This window comes from Eriocheir sinensis, chromosome 34 (genome assembly GCF_024679095.1).
Source record: "Eriocheir sinensis breed Jianghai 21 chromosome 34, ASM2467909v1, whole genome shotgun sequence".
NCBI lineage: Eukaryota > Metazoa > Arthropoda > Malacostraca > Decapoda > Varunidae > Eriocheir > Eriocheir sinensis.
The window spans coordinates 14,072,163-14,090,236 of NC_066542.1; the positions used below are offsets into that span (position 1 = coordinate 14,072,163).

At 43.3% G+C, this 18,074-nt stretch overlaps 1 protein-coding gene across 1 annotated transcript; it reads left to right on the forward strand.

The window, feature by feature from the left end:
• The first annotated feature begins 4,441 nt into the window (after positions 1 to 4,441).
• LOC127007199 (33kDa venom protein-like) lies at positions 4,442 to 15,584 on the forward strand. Its single transcript, XM_050877913.1, has 3 exons — positions 4,442 to 4,507; positions 15,032 to 15,324; positions 15,572 to 15,584. Exons 1-3 carry the CDS (start codon positions 4,442 to 4,444, stop codon positions 15,582 to 15,584), a joined length of 372 nt encoding a protein of 123 aa, XP_050733870.1.
• The last annotated feature ends 2,490 nt before the right edge of the window (positions 15,585 to 18,074 follow it).

Consider the following 18,074-nt stretch of genomic DNA (forward strand, 5'->3'; position numbering starts at 1 on the left):
TAGTTTTTGGCCTTTTTTTCTTTTCCTTTTTCCTTTCTTCCTTTTTGTCTTCCTTCCATTCTTTCGTTCTTCATTTTATTGTTTTTATGTTTTCAGTGTTTACTTTCTTTTGTGCGATCTCTGCTTACTCATTGTTTTTTTTTCATGGGTCAGTCAATCAATCAATCAATCAATCAATGTATTAATCTTTGCATCTGTCTGTCTTCCTTTCTCCCTCTTTCTTTTTTCTTCTCATTCAGTTTTCTTAATTTTTTCCTCGTACCTTCTTTACTCCCTTTCCCCTTCCTTCATTTCGTTGACTTACTCACTGCGGCACTTTTTCATTACTCACACACACACACACACACACACACACACACACACACACACACACACACACACACACACACACACATACAAACATACATGCGGCTTAATAAAATCTTGCAATCCTTATTTTAGCAGGAGGCCACCGAGTGAGGATAAGGCTGATTGTTGTTGTTGTTGTTGTTGTTGTTGTTGTTGTTGTTGTTGTTGGTGGTGGTGGTGGGTACATCGAGGCCACCGACCGAGCGTTTCAACCCCAAACTCGTAATGAAACCAAACAGAGAAACAAACAAAGGAGCAAATAATAAACTTTAATTATTTACAAACAAGAATGATTGCTGGGTTGATTGCCTTTGTCTTTGTGTGTGTGTGTGTGTGTGTGTGTGTGTGTGTGTGTGTGTGTAGACAGGTGAACATGTACACACAAAGGTAGATGCCTGATTAATAAATATTTCTAAATAACTCCTCACTGACTAACCTTAATTTATATGCAAAGTCTAATTATGGTGGTGGTGGTGATGATGGTGATGAAAATGATAGTGGTAGTGACTGTAAAGGTTATGAAGGGGATATGATGTGGGGGTGGTAGTGGTGAGGTGATTATCATAACGGTAATTACTTTAATATGATGTTCCTTTATTTACTGCTTCGTTATTAATTTATTGCGAGTGTGTGGTTGATCAGAGTCACGTTTGTTAATAATATAAGTAATGGAGGGGCAAGTGGAGGTGATGGTTGTGGTGGTGGTGGTGGTGTTTGCGGTTGTGCTAATTTCCTGTGTCTCCGATTTTTACCGTTTTGTTCATTGTACTTTTATAGATGTGTGATGAAGTGTAGGAAAAGAGAAAGAGAGAGAACATACCTTCGTACCTACCTACATACCTATTTACTTACCTTCCTAAACGCATACATACATTGAGAAAAAAGACAATGGATGAATAAATGAATGAGGAAAATATAAGATGATAATATACGGAGTTCCCTCACACACAAAGGAGAGAAACAGAAATGCAATGTCTTGGGTGAATATTAAACAGTTCACAGGTAAGGACTTTGTGTGGAGGCTAATATATTCCCACCGTCTTTCGGGTTAACTGAGAAACGCTGATGTGAGGACAAATGAACACTGGCTACAAAGAATAAATGCAATGAAGAATCTAGTTCATTACAGGTCTTTCTTAGGATCAGCGACTTAGATCAAGATTGGAGGAAGTCTAGCCACATTACGTATGCAAACTCTATTAAAGATGATTGATTTGACCCGCTTTTTACTGATGCGGCGTTTTCAAAGGCAACGAGTTAGCTTCACCTGTCTTTACCTTGGTGAATGTTTTGTAATTTCGCCGCATTCTTATTAAGTTTATGGGATGAGTTAAAAAGATGCTCCTGTATATTTTGGATATTTATTGCTTGTTATGACAGTGCAGGGCGTGGCTGGAGGGTACAGCGGCGGCCCAGCGACTGATCACTTCCTCGTTAGTCCACGTCTGGGATCCCGCAGGACTGTAAGCTGTGCCCGGGTGCTGAGTTCTTTGCGGCCTTATCTGTGTTGTTACTACGCGTTCACACACACTGACGAGCACAGTTGACCTCCTGTGGCCACTCATCCCGTTTTCTTTTGCGGGGATTGTTCTTTTCATGATTTTTTGTTGTTTTTTGTCCTTGAGCTTCTTCCTTTGCTGTAACACACACACACACACACACACACACACACACACACACACACACACACACACACACACACACACACTAATCATGAAACCAGTTAGCTTTTTATATTTTTTTTTACTTCATCTGTTTTTGGAGGGTAAGCAGATAAGTTTCTCAGTTTTATTTCCTCGTCGGTATATTTATGTATTTTGCAGCGTATATTGACGAAAGGTTGTCTTGGGTAATAGTGGTCAGCCGTAGTCCATTGGTGGCGTGGGAGAATAATATTAATGATGCTGTTTCTGCCTCGATGCCTTGGCTGGGATGCTGGCTGGTTTTATGAGGGTGTCGTCAGGGTGGTGTTGTGAGGATTGTGCTGTGAGGGTGTCGTGAGGGTGGTGTCATGAGGATTGTGCTGAGGGTGGTGTTATGAGGCTGATGTGAGGGTGGTGTTTTGAGGGTGTAGTGAGGATGGTGTTGTGAGGCTGATGTGAGGGTGGTGGGTGCCGTGAGGAGCATGGAACGTGAAAATAATGAAGAAATGAAGAGATAAATAGATCGAGAGAGGGAGTGACACTGACATAAAACATAGATGACAAGGAAGCATTAATAACTAGTGAACGTTTATCATTAAGAGGAACCACACGGAGGGCTTGTTATTAGTCGTCCTGGGGGTGGGAAATGAGAACGCACACACACACACACACACACACACACACACACACACACACACACACACACACACTCAGGAAGTTGTGTCAAGGGTTTCGCGAGTGTAATCAAGAGTTGGCGTGTAGTCGCGAGTTTTGGATGTTTAATGGCTTATAATTATTACAGGCGTGGAGGAATAAGTTTGTTGGTTAGGTCTGTATAGTGTTGGTAATGGGGCAACACGTGAAAGGGATGCGGTGATGAGGGTGATGTTGATGTTAGTTAGAATATGAATAGATAGAGATAGAAATAATGGAAAGGTAAAATAAAGAAATAGATAGATATGATGGAATGAGTTGAAATAGATAGGTACATAGAAAAGTAAAACAGATAGATAAAGCAGGTAGATAAATTGATAGGAATGATGAAGAGAAGATAGCTAGAAATAAAGATAAATATAGGTAAATAGACAAGTAAAATACATAGTTAAAATAGATAGATAAATAGATAGGTATAATTTGGAGATAGTGACATGGGTAGTAGTGGTAATTATGATGTTAGTGGAACGTATAGGGATAAGTATGAGGATGATGATGACGATGATGATAACACTGATACAGACCCAGAGATAAAACAGAGTAAGCATATATAGCAGTTTACGTGGATGCTGGGAATGATGAAACGTATGGAAATGGAAGTGTTCATGATATCGAAATGTAAGGATTGATATAGTGATGATGGTAGTGAAGAATATGTTTGTTTTTTTACAGCAATGGAGACAGTTCAAGGGCATAAAAAAGAAAACGATGATGAAAAAAAGCTCGCTACTTACTGCTCCTAAAAACAAATATATTAACGTATAGTGCGTAGGTATTAGTGGGGGAATGACACGGCTGGGAGCGGTGTGTAGTGAAGGTAATAATGGAAAAAGAACGAATGTAATGATGCAGGTCTTTAGCGACGAGAAAAATGTATCAACTTATATAATGTAGCAGATGTTGAGGTTAGAAAGGCGGTGTTTGGTGGTTGTGGCGGCAGAGGAAATGGTTGAAACGTACTAAGCGTAATGGAAAGCCAACATTACTGAGAAAATGAAGGAGGAGGAGGGGGAGGAGGAGGAGAGGAAATAGAAATAGCTGTGGTGGTGAAGGCGGAAGCAATTGTGAAGGAAATGTAATAAGTTTAATGGATGTTTACATAATTTGGGAGAGGAGGAGGAGGGGGAGGAGACTTATTTTAGTGCCCTTCTTCCCCCAAGCAGAGCCACAGCACGATAGGGTTAGGCGGCCAGATTCTAGATTTGTGGAATATTTATGTTTCCTGAATTTCAACCAATGACACGCCTTGAAGCTACCCACGTGTGTGTGTGTGTGTGTGTGTGTGTGTGTGTGTGTGTGTGTTCAAGGCCAATGTCTTCACCCATGCTCACAGGGCGTATTAAAGTTTTCTAGGCGTATGAAAAGTTTCGAGTCGATGGAGCTAGTTTTCAAGCCTCATTGAATCTCTTTCGCCAAGACTGTCATTGCCCAGTGGCTACACAGAGGGGGGTGGGGGGCAACTGTTTTTTTTAATCTTCAAGTAAGATGAGAAAAATTTCTATACATACTGGAATGAGTCGAATCTAATGTAATACAACATTCTGACTACCATAATAAGAAGTAAGGATTAATTACTGATCTTGACTTGCTTCATATACTTAATAAGAGGTGGCAGAGGGAGTAAGGAGTCACATTACATTTATTAGAACTGAAATCATTATATTATTCATCGCTTCTGGTCCTTTATATAACCGAGGAGTGTTGTTATTCATGTCTTAAGTAAAGTAACTGTTAACATGGCTTACGCTATTAGCTGCGTGGCCACGGTGCTCATCTCCGTGCCAGTGGTCCTTGAACCTGTGGTGGGTGACAGCTCATCACCCCGGGACACAGGGCCAGTGCAGCATCAGGGTTACCACAGTTTACCTTCCCCAGGTGTCTCCAAGTACCTATTTATCGACCATCCCGAGTAGAAAGAAGAACAGTTGTGTGGCTGCGCGCTGACTGCCAGGCCAGGATTCGAACCCAAGCCCGCAGATTCATAGTTAGGCATGTTAACCACTGCACCACGGAGACGCAAAAAAGATAATATACTGTAATTTTATTTGCGTATAAAAAAATAAAATAAAGTGAGTAGTACTTGGATGTTATGAAAGCACCCACACTGAACACACACACACACACACACACACACACACACACACACACACACACACACACACACACACACACACACACACACACACACACACACACACACACACACCACATCAGCCAACTTCGTTTTCCCTAATCACACAGGCAGGCAGGCGGGCGGACGTACACGCGGTACTTACCCACGATGAACACACCCACACCTCACTGCTTCATCCCTCCTCATCACTGTAAAAACTTCCCGGACGAAAACCCCAGATTTCACCGACGTCCAGGTCAGCCACCTAATATCCAGCCCAAATTCCTATCATCGACCCCAAACCTTTATAAGTCTTAAGTCGATATTGTCAGACGCTTCTACCCCTCACATCGACTATTTCCAAAGGCCGAAAATGAGACCAATCGGGTTCTGAAGAGTGTGGTTTGAGGTTCATGGTACAGAAGAAAGGGTCAAACTACCAGTAGGGTTATAAAACCACCCCTGGAAATGCCCTAGACTCCTATACGAAAGCCTAGTCGATAATGTGTGTTTGGGGCCCGGAAGGTTTAAGAATATGACCCTTCTTGTATCGGAAGTTCTATTTTTCCAGCCCAAACTATCATCCTGCAGCCCACACTCGCGTCCTCCAGCCCATTCTCTCATCATACGCCCAAACCTTCATTTTCCCGCCCAAATGGACTCTCATTGTCTTTGTATGGGACAAGTGGCTGTGCTAATACTCCATAGTGACATCTCAGTGGAGGAGGAGGAGGAGGAGGAGGAGGAGGAGGAGGCTCGGCCACGTCAGTTGGATGAGTAGAACACAAAGGAGGCTGACGTGGAGGGAGCAGGAGGAGAAGGAAATGGTGTTATGAAGGAGTTCCCGTTGGCACTGTGGGTCTGTCCGGAGGCTGTTGGCAGAGAAAGGAGGAGGAGGAGGAGGAGGAGGAAGAGGAGAAGGAGGAAAGGAGAAATAAGTGATGGAAAATAAAGAATGGAGGAAGGATAAGTAACAGTAGGAGGAGAGGGTAAAAGAGAAGAAGGAGTTGGAGGAGGAGGAGGAAGAAGAGGAGAAGGCGGAAGGGGAGGAGAAATAAGCGAAGGAAAAAAAATGAAGGAAGGATAAGTAACAGTAGGAGGAGAAGGTATAGGAGAAGAAGGAGATAGGAGAAGGTAAAGGAGAAGAAGAACAAGCTGGAGGAGGAGGAGGAGGAGGAGGAGGAGGAGGAGGAAGGTGAAGAACTAATTAAAAGGAGGACGAGAAGCAGGAGGAGACGAGGAGGAGGACGAGGAGGATGACGAGGATAAGCCAGCCTTGAGGGTTCGAACTGGAGCCAAACCGATCATTTGTTTCGCCAAGTAAATCATCCTCTGATCAAACCTTCATCTGGTGTATCTCCTTCGTGGTGGTGGGGGAGGAGGGGTATTGGTTGGGGTGGGGGGAAGTATTGGTGGTGGTGGAGGGAAGTATTGGTGGTGGGAGGGGGGGGGGGTGTATTGGTGGTGGTGATGGTGGTGGTGGAAAGTATTGTTGGTGGCGGAGGTGGTCGTAGGAATTCTTGGTGTTAATAATACCGCGCAGGTGTGTGGGCGGAATAGCTTTTTTTCTTCTTTTTTATGACGGTGAGAGAAGGTAGATTAAAAGCAAACCTTCCCCCCCTTCCCCTTCATACCTCCCCCACGTTTTAAACAATGCCCACAACAGGCTCTCCTCCTTGTGTGTATGTGTGTATGTGTGTGTGTGTGTGTGTGTGTGTGTGTTTCAAGGTAAGAGTAGGTAGATTAAAAGCAAACCTTCCCCCCTTCCCCTTCATCCCTTCCCCCGTTTTAAACAATGCCCACAACAGGCTCTCCTCCCTGTGTGTGTGTGTGTGTGTGTGTGTGTGTGTGTGTGTGTGTGTGTGTGTGTGTGTGTGTTGGAATGTGTGGAGGCAGGTGTGTGGCAGGTAACTCGTAGGCGCAGGTGAGCGAGAGCAGACAGACAGACACGGATAGACAGACAGACATACAGACAAACAGACAGACGTGTGGATATAATGTGTATATTAAGACTTGCGAAGGTGTGTAGATTCAGGTATGGCGTTGTGTGTGTGTGTGTGTGTGTGTGTGTGTGTGTGTGTGTGTGTGTGTGTGTGGCCGTAAATTACTGCTGTTATATAATTTCGTACCTGTGTCTCGGAGGCGGATATGTTCTGATGTATTCTCCTAATGAGACTCTCCATCAGGTAGAGTTACGTCAAACTAATCAAGAGACGCTACATTGACACAGAAAACCCCGTAGGCTATGTATGTATGTATGATGTATAAGCTGGGACGACGAGTGTGTGTGTGTGTGTGTGTGTGTGTGTGTGTGTGTGTGTGTGTGTGTGTGTGTGTGTGTGTTCATCTTTCTTTCTGTCAGTGTATGCGTCTAATGTGTTCACGATATAGGTGGCAGCTCAAGTGAAGAAAAAGAAACAAAAAAAGCCTGCTAGCATATGTATCCATGTATGTAACTATTTCTCTGTCTGACCATCTTTGTCTCAATCTGTTTAACTGTCTGCCTGTCTGCCAATACGTCTGAGCCTGTCTTATCTTACGCCTAACCTTCCCCGAACTCCAACATGGCGAGAATAGACGCAAATAACAGCTACAATACAACTACTTCAACCGAGGCTAACTACAGCAGGCCAAACATACAACCACATTCAGCATTAGCCTTACCGAGGGTGGGCGTGAGTTACTACCATCTTAAAACACAGAAGCTGCCGTTCCCCGAGTCTCTGATGGTCGATAGGGAAGGTGTGGGCAGGAGATGAGTACAAATTACTACTCGCCAAGGTTGTGGGTCGGGCTTGCTGGCTTCTGATGCGGCTGGAAGGATCATTCGTCATATAAGAAGGAATATTTAATAAAGGTTAGCTGCCCTGGTGATGGTGGTGGTGGTGGTGGTGGTAATACTGGTCTTAGTGGTGATGTTGGTGATGATGCTGAACTTTTGGAATGGAAGTGGTGATGTTGGTGGTATTGATGATGATGATGGTAGTGGCAGTGGGTGTTAGACATGGTGATGATGGTGATACTGGTAAGATTAGCTTTGGAGAGAGTGTAATTGTGGTGTTAATGGTGATGATGATGATGATGGTGATGCTGCCGTGCTCTTGAAGTGGTAATACTGGTGATGATAGCGGTGGTGATGGTGGTGGTGCTAAGACTGATGATTATAGTGGTAGTGGTGGTGGTGTGGTGTGCTGTGGTGAGTATGGTGGTGTTGGTGGTTGTGTTGGTAATAATGGTGGCATATAGTGGTGACGTTGATGAAGATGATGATGGTAGTGGTGGTGATGACGGTGGTAGTAGTGGTGGTGGTAGTAGAGGTGGTGGTGGTAGTGGTGGTGGTGGTGGTGGTGATGTCATATCTCTCGCTCCTCTACCTTCTCTTCCTTTTTCTTTCCACTAAATTGCTCTTGATATTGTTGTTGTTCTTTTGTCTAACCTATTCTAATTACACCAATACTTATAATTGCTCCCATTGATACTAATCTGATTAACCGATATTTTCAATTAGTGGAGAAGAGCTTTTGGTGGATTGACGGTATTTCCTTTTACTCACTAATTGGACCGTTGATGAGATCCGTGTCTGCGCCGCGCACTTTGTCTTATCCTCGTCTGATTGGCTAGTGAGGTGAGTGACTGACTAGTTATTGGTGACTCCCCGCGTGCCTTACTCTTTGTGTGTGTGTGTGTTTGTTTGTGTGTGTGTGTGTGTGTGTGTGTGTGTGTGTGTGTGTGTGTGTGTGTGTGTATGTGTGTGTGTGTGTGTGTGTGTCTGTCTGTGTGTGTGTGTGTGTGAATTATCCCAGGGCAGGAGAATATAATAGACATCGAGGGAGGAAAATTACCTTTAATAACTCCGGATATTCAGACACTTCTTAACCTCTTCTCTCTCTCTCTCTCTCTCTCTCTCTCTCTCTCTCTCACCCACACACTCCCCTCCCTCACACACACTACCTCCCTCTCCCTGACACACATACACACTCGCACCCCCCCCCCCCCCACCACCACAGATTAAGGAACTGCCTCGTCAAGCAGGAGGCAGTGTCTGGAATGAGCGCCATGAATACACCGGGAATTCAGCAGGAGTGGGTTGGAATGCAGATGAGAAGGAATGGGAATTTAAGGAAGTGTTATTCTCTTGGGATTATTGAAAGGAAAGTGTGTGAATAGATGAAGGGAGCGGTGGATGGAAGAATAGAAAGAAGGGAAACAGGAAGGAAGGAAGGAAGGAAGGAAGGAAGGAAGGAAGGAAGGAAGGTAGGAAAGAAGGAAGAAAGAAAGAAAGAAAGAAAGGAAACTATTATGATTCTCTCTCTCTCTCTCTGTTTTACATTCTTCCTTTTCCAACCTGCGAGTCATTCCATTTAATCTCACCTCACTCACCTCTCTCTCTCTCTCTCTCTCATGATTGATGATGTCGCAAAGCAAGAATAATAAGAGGAATTCTTAATTTTCTGATTCACACACACACACACACACACACACACACACACACACACACACACACACACACACACACACACACACAAACACTATAATGACTGGTCTTATCTAACGTTACAATTAATCTTGCTTGTATGTAGTTATTAAGTGTGTGTGTGTGTGTGTGTGTGTGTGTGTGTGTGTGTGTGTGTGTGTGTGTGTGTGTGTCTATCAGAGAGAGAGAGAGAGAGAGAGAGAGAGAGAGAGAGAGAGAGAGAGAGAGAGAGAGAGAGAGAGAGAGAGAGAGAGAGAGAGAATCAAATTACCCTCACATTCGCCAATTTGTCAAAGCTTCAAGGACTATTAACATGTTATATAAAAATGCTTAGTGCGTGTTCTCTCTCTCTCTCTCTCTCTCTCAAGGTGATTCAGCATTTGGAGAATAAGGTTTGCTGAAGGAGGAGGAGAAGGAGGAGGAGGAGGAGAAGAAGGAGGAAAAGTATAAAAAGAAAATGAAATGAGTCTCAGAATCGTAAACCTGAGAGAGAGAGAGAGAGAGAGAGAGAGAGAGAGAGAGAGAGAGAGAGAGAGAGAGAGAGAGAGAGAGAGAGAGAGAGAGAGAGAGAGAGAGACTAAAAATAAAACACGAGATAACGAGAATATGTAGGGATAAATGACGGACGAAAAAGAAAAGAAAAATAAGATAAAAGATAAAGAAACAGTAAAAAGAAATAGCAAAGAAAAAGACAGCTGGGAAGGAAGAGAAAGCAGAAGTGATAAAAGGGCGAATATAGGAACATGACAAAGAACATCGTTGGAGAGAGAGAGAGAGAGAGAGAGAGAGAGAGAGAGAGAGAGAGAGAGAGAGAGAGAGAGAGAGAGAGAGAGAGAGAGAGACCCAGCTATCGTAATTAAGCGGTCACAAAGCAACACCTGACCCACCTGGTAACCCCCCCCCCCCCCCCACACACACACACACACACAAACAGGCTCAAAGGACCTGCTTAAAAGTTAGTGTCAAATAGAAAGGTACAGGTGCAGAAACTTTTTGCGTGCGAGAGAGAGAGAGAGAGAGAGAGAGAGAGAGAGAGAGAGAGAGAGAGAGAGAGAGAGAGAGAGAGAGAGAGAGAGAGAGAATGTTTATTGACGTGGAGGTGTTGGGAACAGTAATATAAAAGTTTGGAGATTGAAACGTTTTTTGGCGCGAGAAAGTTTCCGCACCCGCGCTAACTTGTAGGACAGATAAGCGTTCGGAGGGAAAGAAACATTTTGTGTGTACCGCGGAGGCACTTCGGTGATGGAGCCGCGGGTGTGTTGGCCATGCAGGGAAGGAGAGGCAGAGAGAGGGAAAAGTACGTGTCATGCGGGAGAAAAGACCTGCTCGTGTTGCAGTTTTATTCACTTTAAATCTCATTTTGTAAAGGCAGAAAAATTTGCTCGTGATGTCAGTGTTCGTGTAAGCAAGGACGATAAGAGTTGCTGAGGATTGTGTGATGTAAGTGTAGGTGTATGCAGGAAAGATTAGAACTGGTGCGGTTTTGAGTTATGCCGCACGATGGATTGCTTGTCAGCCTTAAATCTTCAAGTAATCTTCATAGCAGCACGTCTCGAGTTGTCACGTTGTCAGGAATGCAGAACGTTTAGGCGATGTAAATTTACGATCATGGAGAAACTGTAAAAGTCGATAAGTAAGAAAAAATGCAGAAAACTTGAGTGATGCGAATCTGTTATACAAGACTATTTATTATGGGGTTCCAAACTTAGGATGGCAAGGGTAGTTTGTTGCTGGAAAAAACAACAACTTATGCAGTGACACTCCGGTTATGAGAAAGTGTTCATTCATGCATCCACAAACTTTTTTTTATTGTGGAGCTCAAAGCAATGCAAAAGCGTTTTGTCTGTGTGGCGTCAGTCATGCAGAGAAGAACGTGTGACATGCACAATCACTGATGCAAACGTTAGCCAGGGAAGGGTCTCGGCAGAGGGAATGTTGAGAATTCTATTTACATGGCTGGCGAGGGAATCCGCTTTGAACACAGAAAGAATGAACAAAAGAAGAGTAAAACATATTTACCTTCATAGCCAAGTGTGCTCGAACACAGTGATGATAAGAAGCGTTTGTAATTCTCATTTTTTCAGAACGAAAATTCATGTAGGCAAAATGTCGTTTACTTTGCTTCAAACCACTAAGACTTTGGTATTGGAAGAAGAAAACACGTTATAATTTTCATTAATATTTTTATTGATATTTTCCGCGAAGATATTCAATGGTGAGCTGGTCATGAAAACGTTGCTGGTGTTCAATATTTAATATTACATCGCCAATTTGAAATAACTCTTTGACACTGAAGCAGCTCGTATATATTATTATTTTTTCAAATATATCAGCAGTAAAATGCCGCTGTCCGTCTTCAAAAAAAGTCATCGCAAAAAATCATATGGGTTTCAATGGTATTGTAGATGTTTGTTGTTTGATTGACAGATATTTGGTAGTAATCTGGTTACCAATTATTCCAGCTGTCTTTTTGGTGTCAGGGAGGCAATATGGCTTGTCTTTAATGATTGAAGAGCTTTGAGATTCACACATGCCCATTATTTCCTGCATTAGCTATCCTTTTGATTATCAGATAGACAGATGTAAAGATAGATAGATAGATAGATAGATAGATAGATAGATAGATAGATAGATAGATATATGAAGAGAGAGAATGGAAAGAGGTGCCCAGACAAATAGAGTAGGAATATATTTCCGCTAAATAACATGAAAGTCTCCTTTGTAGTTTACGGTAAAAACGTAACTACAGGTCCCGAGAGGGGGGGCGTGGGCTGGGCGGGAGGGGCGTAATAAACGTGTTGGGAAGCCTTTCTAGCAAACAATTTTTTTTTCGTGTTCCGCCAATGAATGTTTGCGTGTTATTGGAACGTTTGTTTGAGTTGCGCGTTTGTCTTACTGTACGTGGAAACTTAGTCAACGCCGCTGCATAAACATGAACACACACACACACACACACACACACACACACACACATGCCTGCAAATACACCACAACGCAAATTACTGTTTTGCTTGGAAACAAATGAGGTGGGTATTAGCTTTTAATGAGGACATTCTCACTCTCTCTCTCTCTCTCTCTCTCTCTCTCTCTCTCACACACACACACACACACACACACACACACACACACACACACACACACACACACACACACACACACACACACACCTGACATCTGGAGGGAGTAACCACCCTGACACTAATGCCCCGCCTCGCCTCCTGGCTGGTTCTATTAGCGCTTCCTCCGCTGTATTTTAACGAGGACGCCATGTTACTTGTAAAGGGCCCCGGCGCAGGTCACTTCTCCAGGTGTTACTAATGTTGCTTGGGGACAGGTGATGGATGTGATGATGGTGGCGGCGGTGGTGATGCTGTGTGTGTGTGTGTGTGTGTGTGTGTGTGTGTGTGTGTGTGTGTGTGTGTGTGTGTGTGTGTGTGTGTGTGTGCTATTTCTCTTCGTTTTTCCATCTGTCTCTCCACTCACCCGTCTCATCCATCCTCTTACTGTATCATCTTCCTCCTCCTCCTCCTCCTCCTCTTCCTCCTCCTCCTCTTCATTCTTAATTTTCTGCCCATCCTTCATCTTCTCACTATCATCATCGTCATCATCATCAGCATCAAGAGCAATTTGTAACCCGGACAGTGCAAGGCAGGCGTAATAAAAATAAAAAAAACATCCCAGGCCGGTAGCTGACCACTCTCTCTACGTCAAATTAGTTTGTTTGTATCTGTCTTTCTGTCTGTTTTTCTTTGTCTGTCGGTCTTGCGGTCGGTTCCACAATCTCTTTTTTTTCGGAGTTTGTCAGTCATCCTGTTTGTGTCTCTTTCTCCCTGTTGTTTGTTCTCTTTGCCTGCTATTTGCCTCTTTGTGTGTATCTCTCTATCTATTTATCTCCAACACACACACACACACACACACACACACACACACACACACACACACACACACACACACACACACACACACACACACATGCACCTTTCCCAGTGAACATACAGTAAGAAGGAAGAAAAAAAAAACACGAAGCTGAAATACAGTGTTCCCCGACTTGGATATGACCTCACTGCCTTCAACACCTTCCCTCCTTCCCTCCCTCCTTCGTCCCTCCTTCATTACACTCTCACCTCACCTTCCTCACCCTCTCCCTTCTTCAACCCTCCGTCATTACCGCTCCCACCACCTCCTCCTTCAATTTCTCCTCCGACTTGTTCATTTCTTACTCAGTTCCTCCTTCGTTTTCGTGTCTTCCTTCTGCATTATTCTGTTCATCCGGTAACTTTTTCTCCTCTTATGTTTTTCTTTTTGCTTCTTTTCTTCATTCTTTCCTTCCTTCCTCATTTTTGCATTGTTTCATTTATCCCTTTTCCGTTTTTTTCTCCTATTTTGTACATATATTTTGTCTGGCTGTCCTCCTGTCTCGTATCTAGCTGTTTGTGTGTCTGTCTGCCTGCTTGCTTGCCTGTGTGTTTGCCTGTCTGTCTGTCTATCCATCTATGAGTTTATGTATCTGCAAGCCCAACAGTTTCTTACCCTCCCTTTTTCACCATTTTCCTTCCTCTCTCTCCCACTCTCCCTCACTCCAAGCTGTTCCTCTCTCCCTTTCCCTCCTCCTTCATCCCTCTCTCATTCCCTCCCAAGCTCCCTTCCTCCATGCTCCCACAATATTTTTCTCCCTCCAAACTCTCCCTCCTTCCCTCGCCTTCACTCCAAGCTCCTCCTCTCTCCCTTTCCCTCCTCCTTCATCCCTCCCTCATTCCCTCCCAAGCTCTCTTCCTCCATCCTCCTACTACCTCTGTCTCCCTTCAAGCTATCCCTCCTCCCTCTCCCTCTCTCATTCTCTACCATTCCTTCATCCCTCCCTCCTTCCCTCCCAAGCTCCCTTCCTCCATGCTCCTACGACTTTCCTCTCCCTCCCTCATTCTCTTCCACTCTCCCTTCCTTCATGCTATCACACCCTCCTCCTCTCAGTCTCTCCCTCGCTCCCCCTCCCTCCTCCCCTTCCTCCCTCCCTCCCTCTTTTGATAACGTCCATCACAACACTGCCTGGCCCACTCCCTGATTGCCGATGCCTTTCACTCGATGATTTTTTTTCTATATATTTTTTTTATTTTTTTTTTATTTACTCATTTGCACCGCGCCATGTTTTTTTTCTTTTCTTTTTGATACTCGTTAATTAGTGGGTTCAGTTTCTCTATATATTTCCTTTGATGACGAGTGCGCGCGTGTGTTTTTTGCGTGTTTGTTTGTGTGTTTGTTTGTGTGTTTGTGACTGCAGCTGTTTTTTTTTTTCGTGTTTTTTTTGCGTGTTTGGTGTTTGTTTTTTTCCTCGAAGTCGTTTTACTGTTTGCCAATTTTTTTTAATGTATTTTCTATTATGAATTTGATTTGATGTCTTTTTTTCACTCTTTAAAATTCATGGATAACATAATTTGAAAGTTTGCCTGCGTTCTTCGTATTATTATTATTATTATTATTATTATTATTATTATTATTATTATTATTATTATTATTATTATTATTATTATTATTATTATTATTATTATTATTATTATTATTATTATTATTATTATTATTGCTATTTTAACTGGTTTTAATTGATATTCTGAGAGCGTTCGTATCAGGGTGTGACGGAGAGAGGGCGGGAAAGAGGAGAGAAGAGGGGAGGGAGAGAAGGAGTCAGGCACGGCAGAGAAGGAGTCAGGCACGGCAGAGAAGGAGTAAGGCACGGCAGAGAAGGAGTCAGGTAAGGCAGAGAAGGAGTCAGGCACGGCAGAGAAGGAGTCAGGCACGGCAGAGAAGGAGTCAGGCACGGCAGAGAAGGAGTCAGGCACGGCAGAGAAGGAGTCAGGCACGGCAGAGAAGGAGTCAGGCACGGCAGAGAAGGAGTCAGGCACGGCAGAGAAGGAGTCAGGCACGGCAGAGAAGGAGTCAGGCACGGCAGAGAAGGAGTCAGGCACGGCAGAGAAGGAGTCAGGCACGGCAGAGAAGGAGTCAGGCACGGCAGGGAAGGAGTCAGGCACGGCAGAGAAGGAGTCAGGCACGGCAGGCGGGGAATTGATGAAAGAAAAAAAAAAAAAGAGAAATTCAAGTTCCTGCTCGTTCTTATCATATGCATTGAGAATCTTGAAAGCCACTTAAGCGACACTTTTACACTTATTTTTTCCTTCTGCCTTGCGATCTGACATTCTCGAGCACAAAAACCTGCCTGGCGGAGGAATCCAACCCACAGATAAGCTCCTAGGTCCTCTCAGGCTCTCTTATCTCCCGTCCGTTCATCAGTCCCAGCCTCTGATGCCCGTGGAGAGATAGGCATATATAAAGTAAGTGATAGACATACACACCCATCATACTCTCTACTTCATGGATAGATAAGATAGGAAGAAGGACATATTAGCACTCACGCTCATAATCTCGTATATATTATTATTTTTATTTGTCGTGGTTAGTAACATAGGAAAGCAGGAAGAGTGGGTCATGTAACAAGTTATCACACTCGCTCGCATTTGTTCATAGTTATGTCTGTCGCGCTTAGTAACATTAGAAGGGAAAGCAGGGGTGAGGAAGGATGAGTAGTGTAGCTAGTTATCACACTCGCTCGTATCCATTCATATTTCTATACCTACCTTTCATACCTCGCAATATAGGAATGGACGGGATGAAAGAAGGGGAGGTGGCGCAGCATCTTATCACACACACTCTTATCTGTTCATGTTCTTAGTTATAATTCGCGATATAGGAATAGGAGGTTTAGAAGAGGGAAAAGAGGAAGCGGCACATAATATTATCACACACTGTTATCTGTTCATACTTCCATTTTGCCATTCTACGTAGCACAGGCGTGGGGAGGAGAGTAAGTGTATCCTGAAATTTGCATATTCTTTACTATGAAAAATATAGACAAGTTCTTGCCCCTCAAAGAATGCAGATACGAAATTTCCACAGCATTAGTTTTCTTTCTTGTTGTTGTTGTTGTTGGTGGTGGTGGTGGTGGGGGTGTTGGAGGTTGTTGTTGTTGTTGTTGGTGGTGGTGGTGGTGGTGGTTCTATTTATTCTTCCATTTCTTCTTTCTTCTTGTATCATTATCATCATCTTCATCTTCATAGTCGTCCTCTTACTCTTGTTCCTCATGCTCGTGTTCTTCTCTCTCATGAATAAAAGTTCCAATTTCTCTCTCTCTCTCTCTCTCTCTCTCCGTCTTCACTCACACTGCCGTCTTTATCTTCTCATCTCCGCTTCCTTTCATTTCTGGCCCTTCTTCCCCTCAACACCTGTAGAACGAGGGAGGTGAAGGGTTTACCTACTCTAACCGCGCTTATTAACCTCATTGGCGTCACCTGCACTTTGAGATACTGGGCAAGGGGCATCCCCTCAACCAGTCGGGACTGTTTCCCGCGTGTGTTGGTGTGTGTGGGGGGAAGGGGAGGTTTTGTGTGTGTGTGTGTGTCGGGGGTAGTGTGTGTGCGTGTTTGTGTGGCGTAAAAACACAAGCTTAAGATCTGCATTAGACAAAAGTATACAGGATAAATGTATGGTATAGTAAGTGTAATATATATACGTAAACTAAAACAAGTATTCTGTTGAAGAGATACGTAAAGAAAAGGTACGTCTAACTTCCCATTTTCTGTTAGTAAGAACGTAAAGACACATATCAAGAAATGCAGGTTACACATAAAATACCAAAACAATAATGAAACTGAAATACATAACAAAGCGAACAGTTCCGAGCGAGAATACAGATACTCAAGAAAACGAAAAATGATAAACTGGATGAGAATAAAATAATAAACTGAAGAAAGAAGAACAAGAACAAAAAGAGGAAGAAGAGGGAGGAGAGTGATATAATGAAAGAGAAGCAGAAGAAGAAAAAAGAAGCAGAAAAGGAAGAAAAAGAAGAAGGAGAAGAAGAAGAAGAAGAAGAAGAAGAAGAAGAAGAAGAAGAAGAAGAAGAAGAAGAAGAAGAAAACAAGATCAAGAAAAAGAAGAGGAAGAGAGAATGAAGAAGAGGAAGAAAAAGCAGAAACCGAGGAAAGAAGAAGAAAAAGAAGAAGAGGAAGAAGAAGTAGAAGAAAAAGAAGAAGAAAAAGAAAAAGAAGAAGAAGAAGAAGAAAAGAAGAAAAAGAAGGAGAAGAGGAAGAAAAAAACAAGCCGTGAAAAGAAGAAGAAAAAGAAGAAAAGGAAGAAAAGACGCACAAGAAAAAAAAAATGAAGACGAAAATGAAGAAAAGGCGAACTCTAAAAATATGATACAAATAAATTAAAAAGGCCACAATTTCATCCAGTCTTCAGAAAACCTGGTTCAACCTTTTGGCCTGGAAATTTGACTCATGGAGCTTTTCATGGCCGGAGAACCTTGGGATTGGAAGGGATTACGACGTTTCCCTCTGGTCTCTCTCTCTCTCTCTCTCGTAACCTGTCTCCAAATCCACCACATCCTTCCTGCTTTCTTTCTTTCTCTCTTCATCTTTCTTCCTTTTCCTCCTACTTCTCCTCTTGATCCTCTTGCCTTCTCGTTTTCTCTTCCTTCTTCTATCTCCTCTTACTCGTTCTCTCTTCTTGTCTTCTCTTTTCCTCTTCCTTCTTTCATTCCTTCTTCGTTATTTTCTCTGACTCGTTCTCTCTTCTCCTTTTCTCTTCCCTCCTTATCACCTCTTCCTTATTTGTCTCTCTCCTTCCACTCGTTTTCTTCTCTCACCTCCTCTTCGTTCTCTGCTATATTTGTTTCTCCTTCCTTTTATTGATTTTCTCCTTGCTCTTCCTCATCGTTCTCTTCCTCACTCTCTTC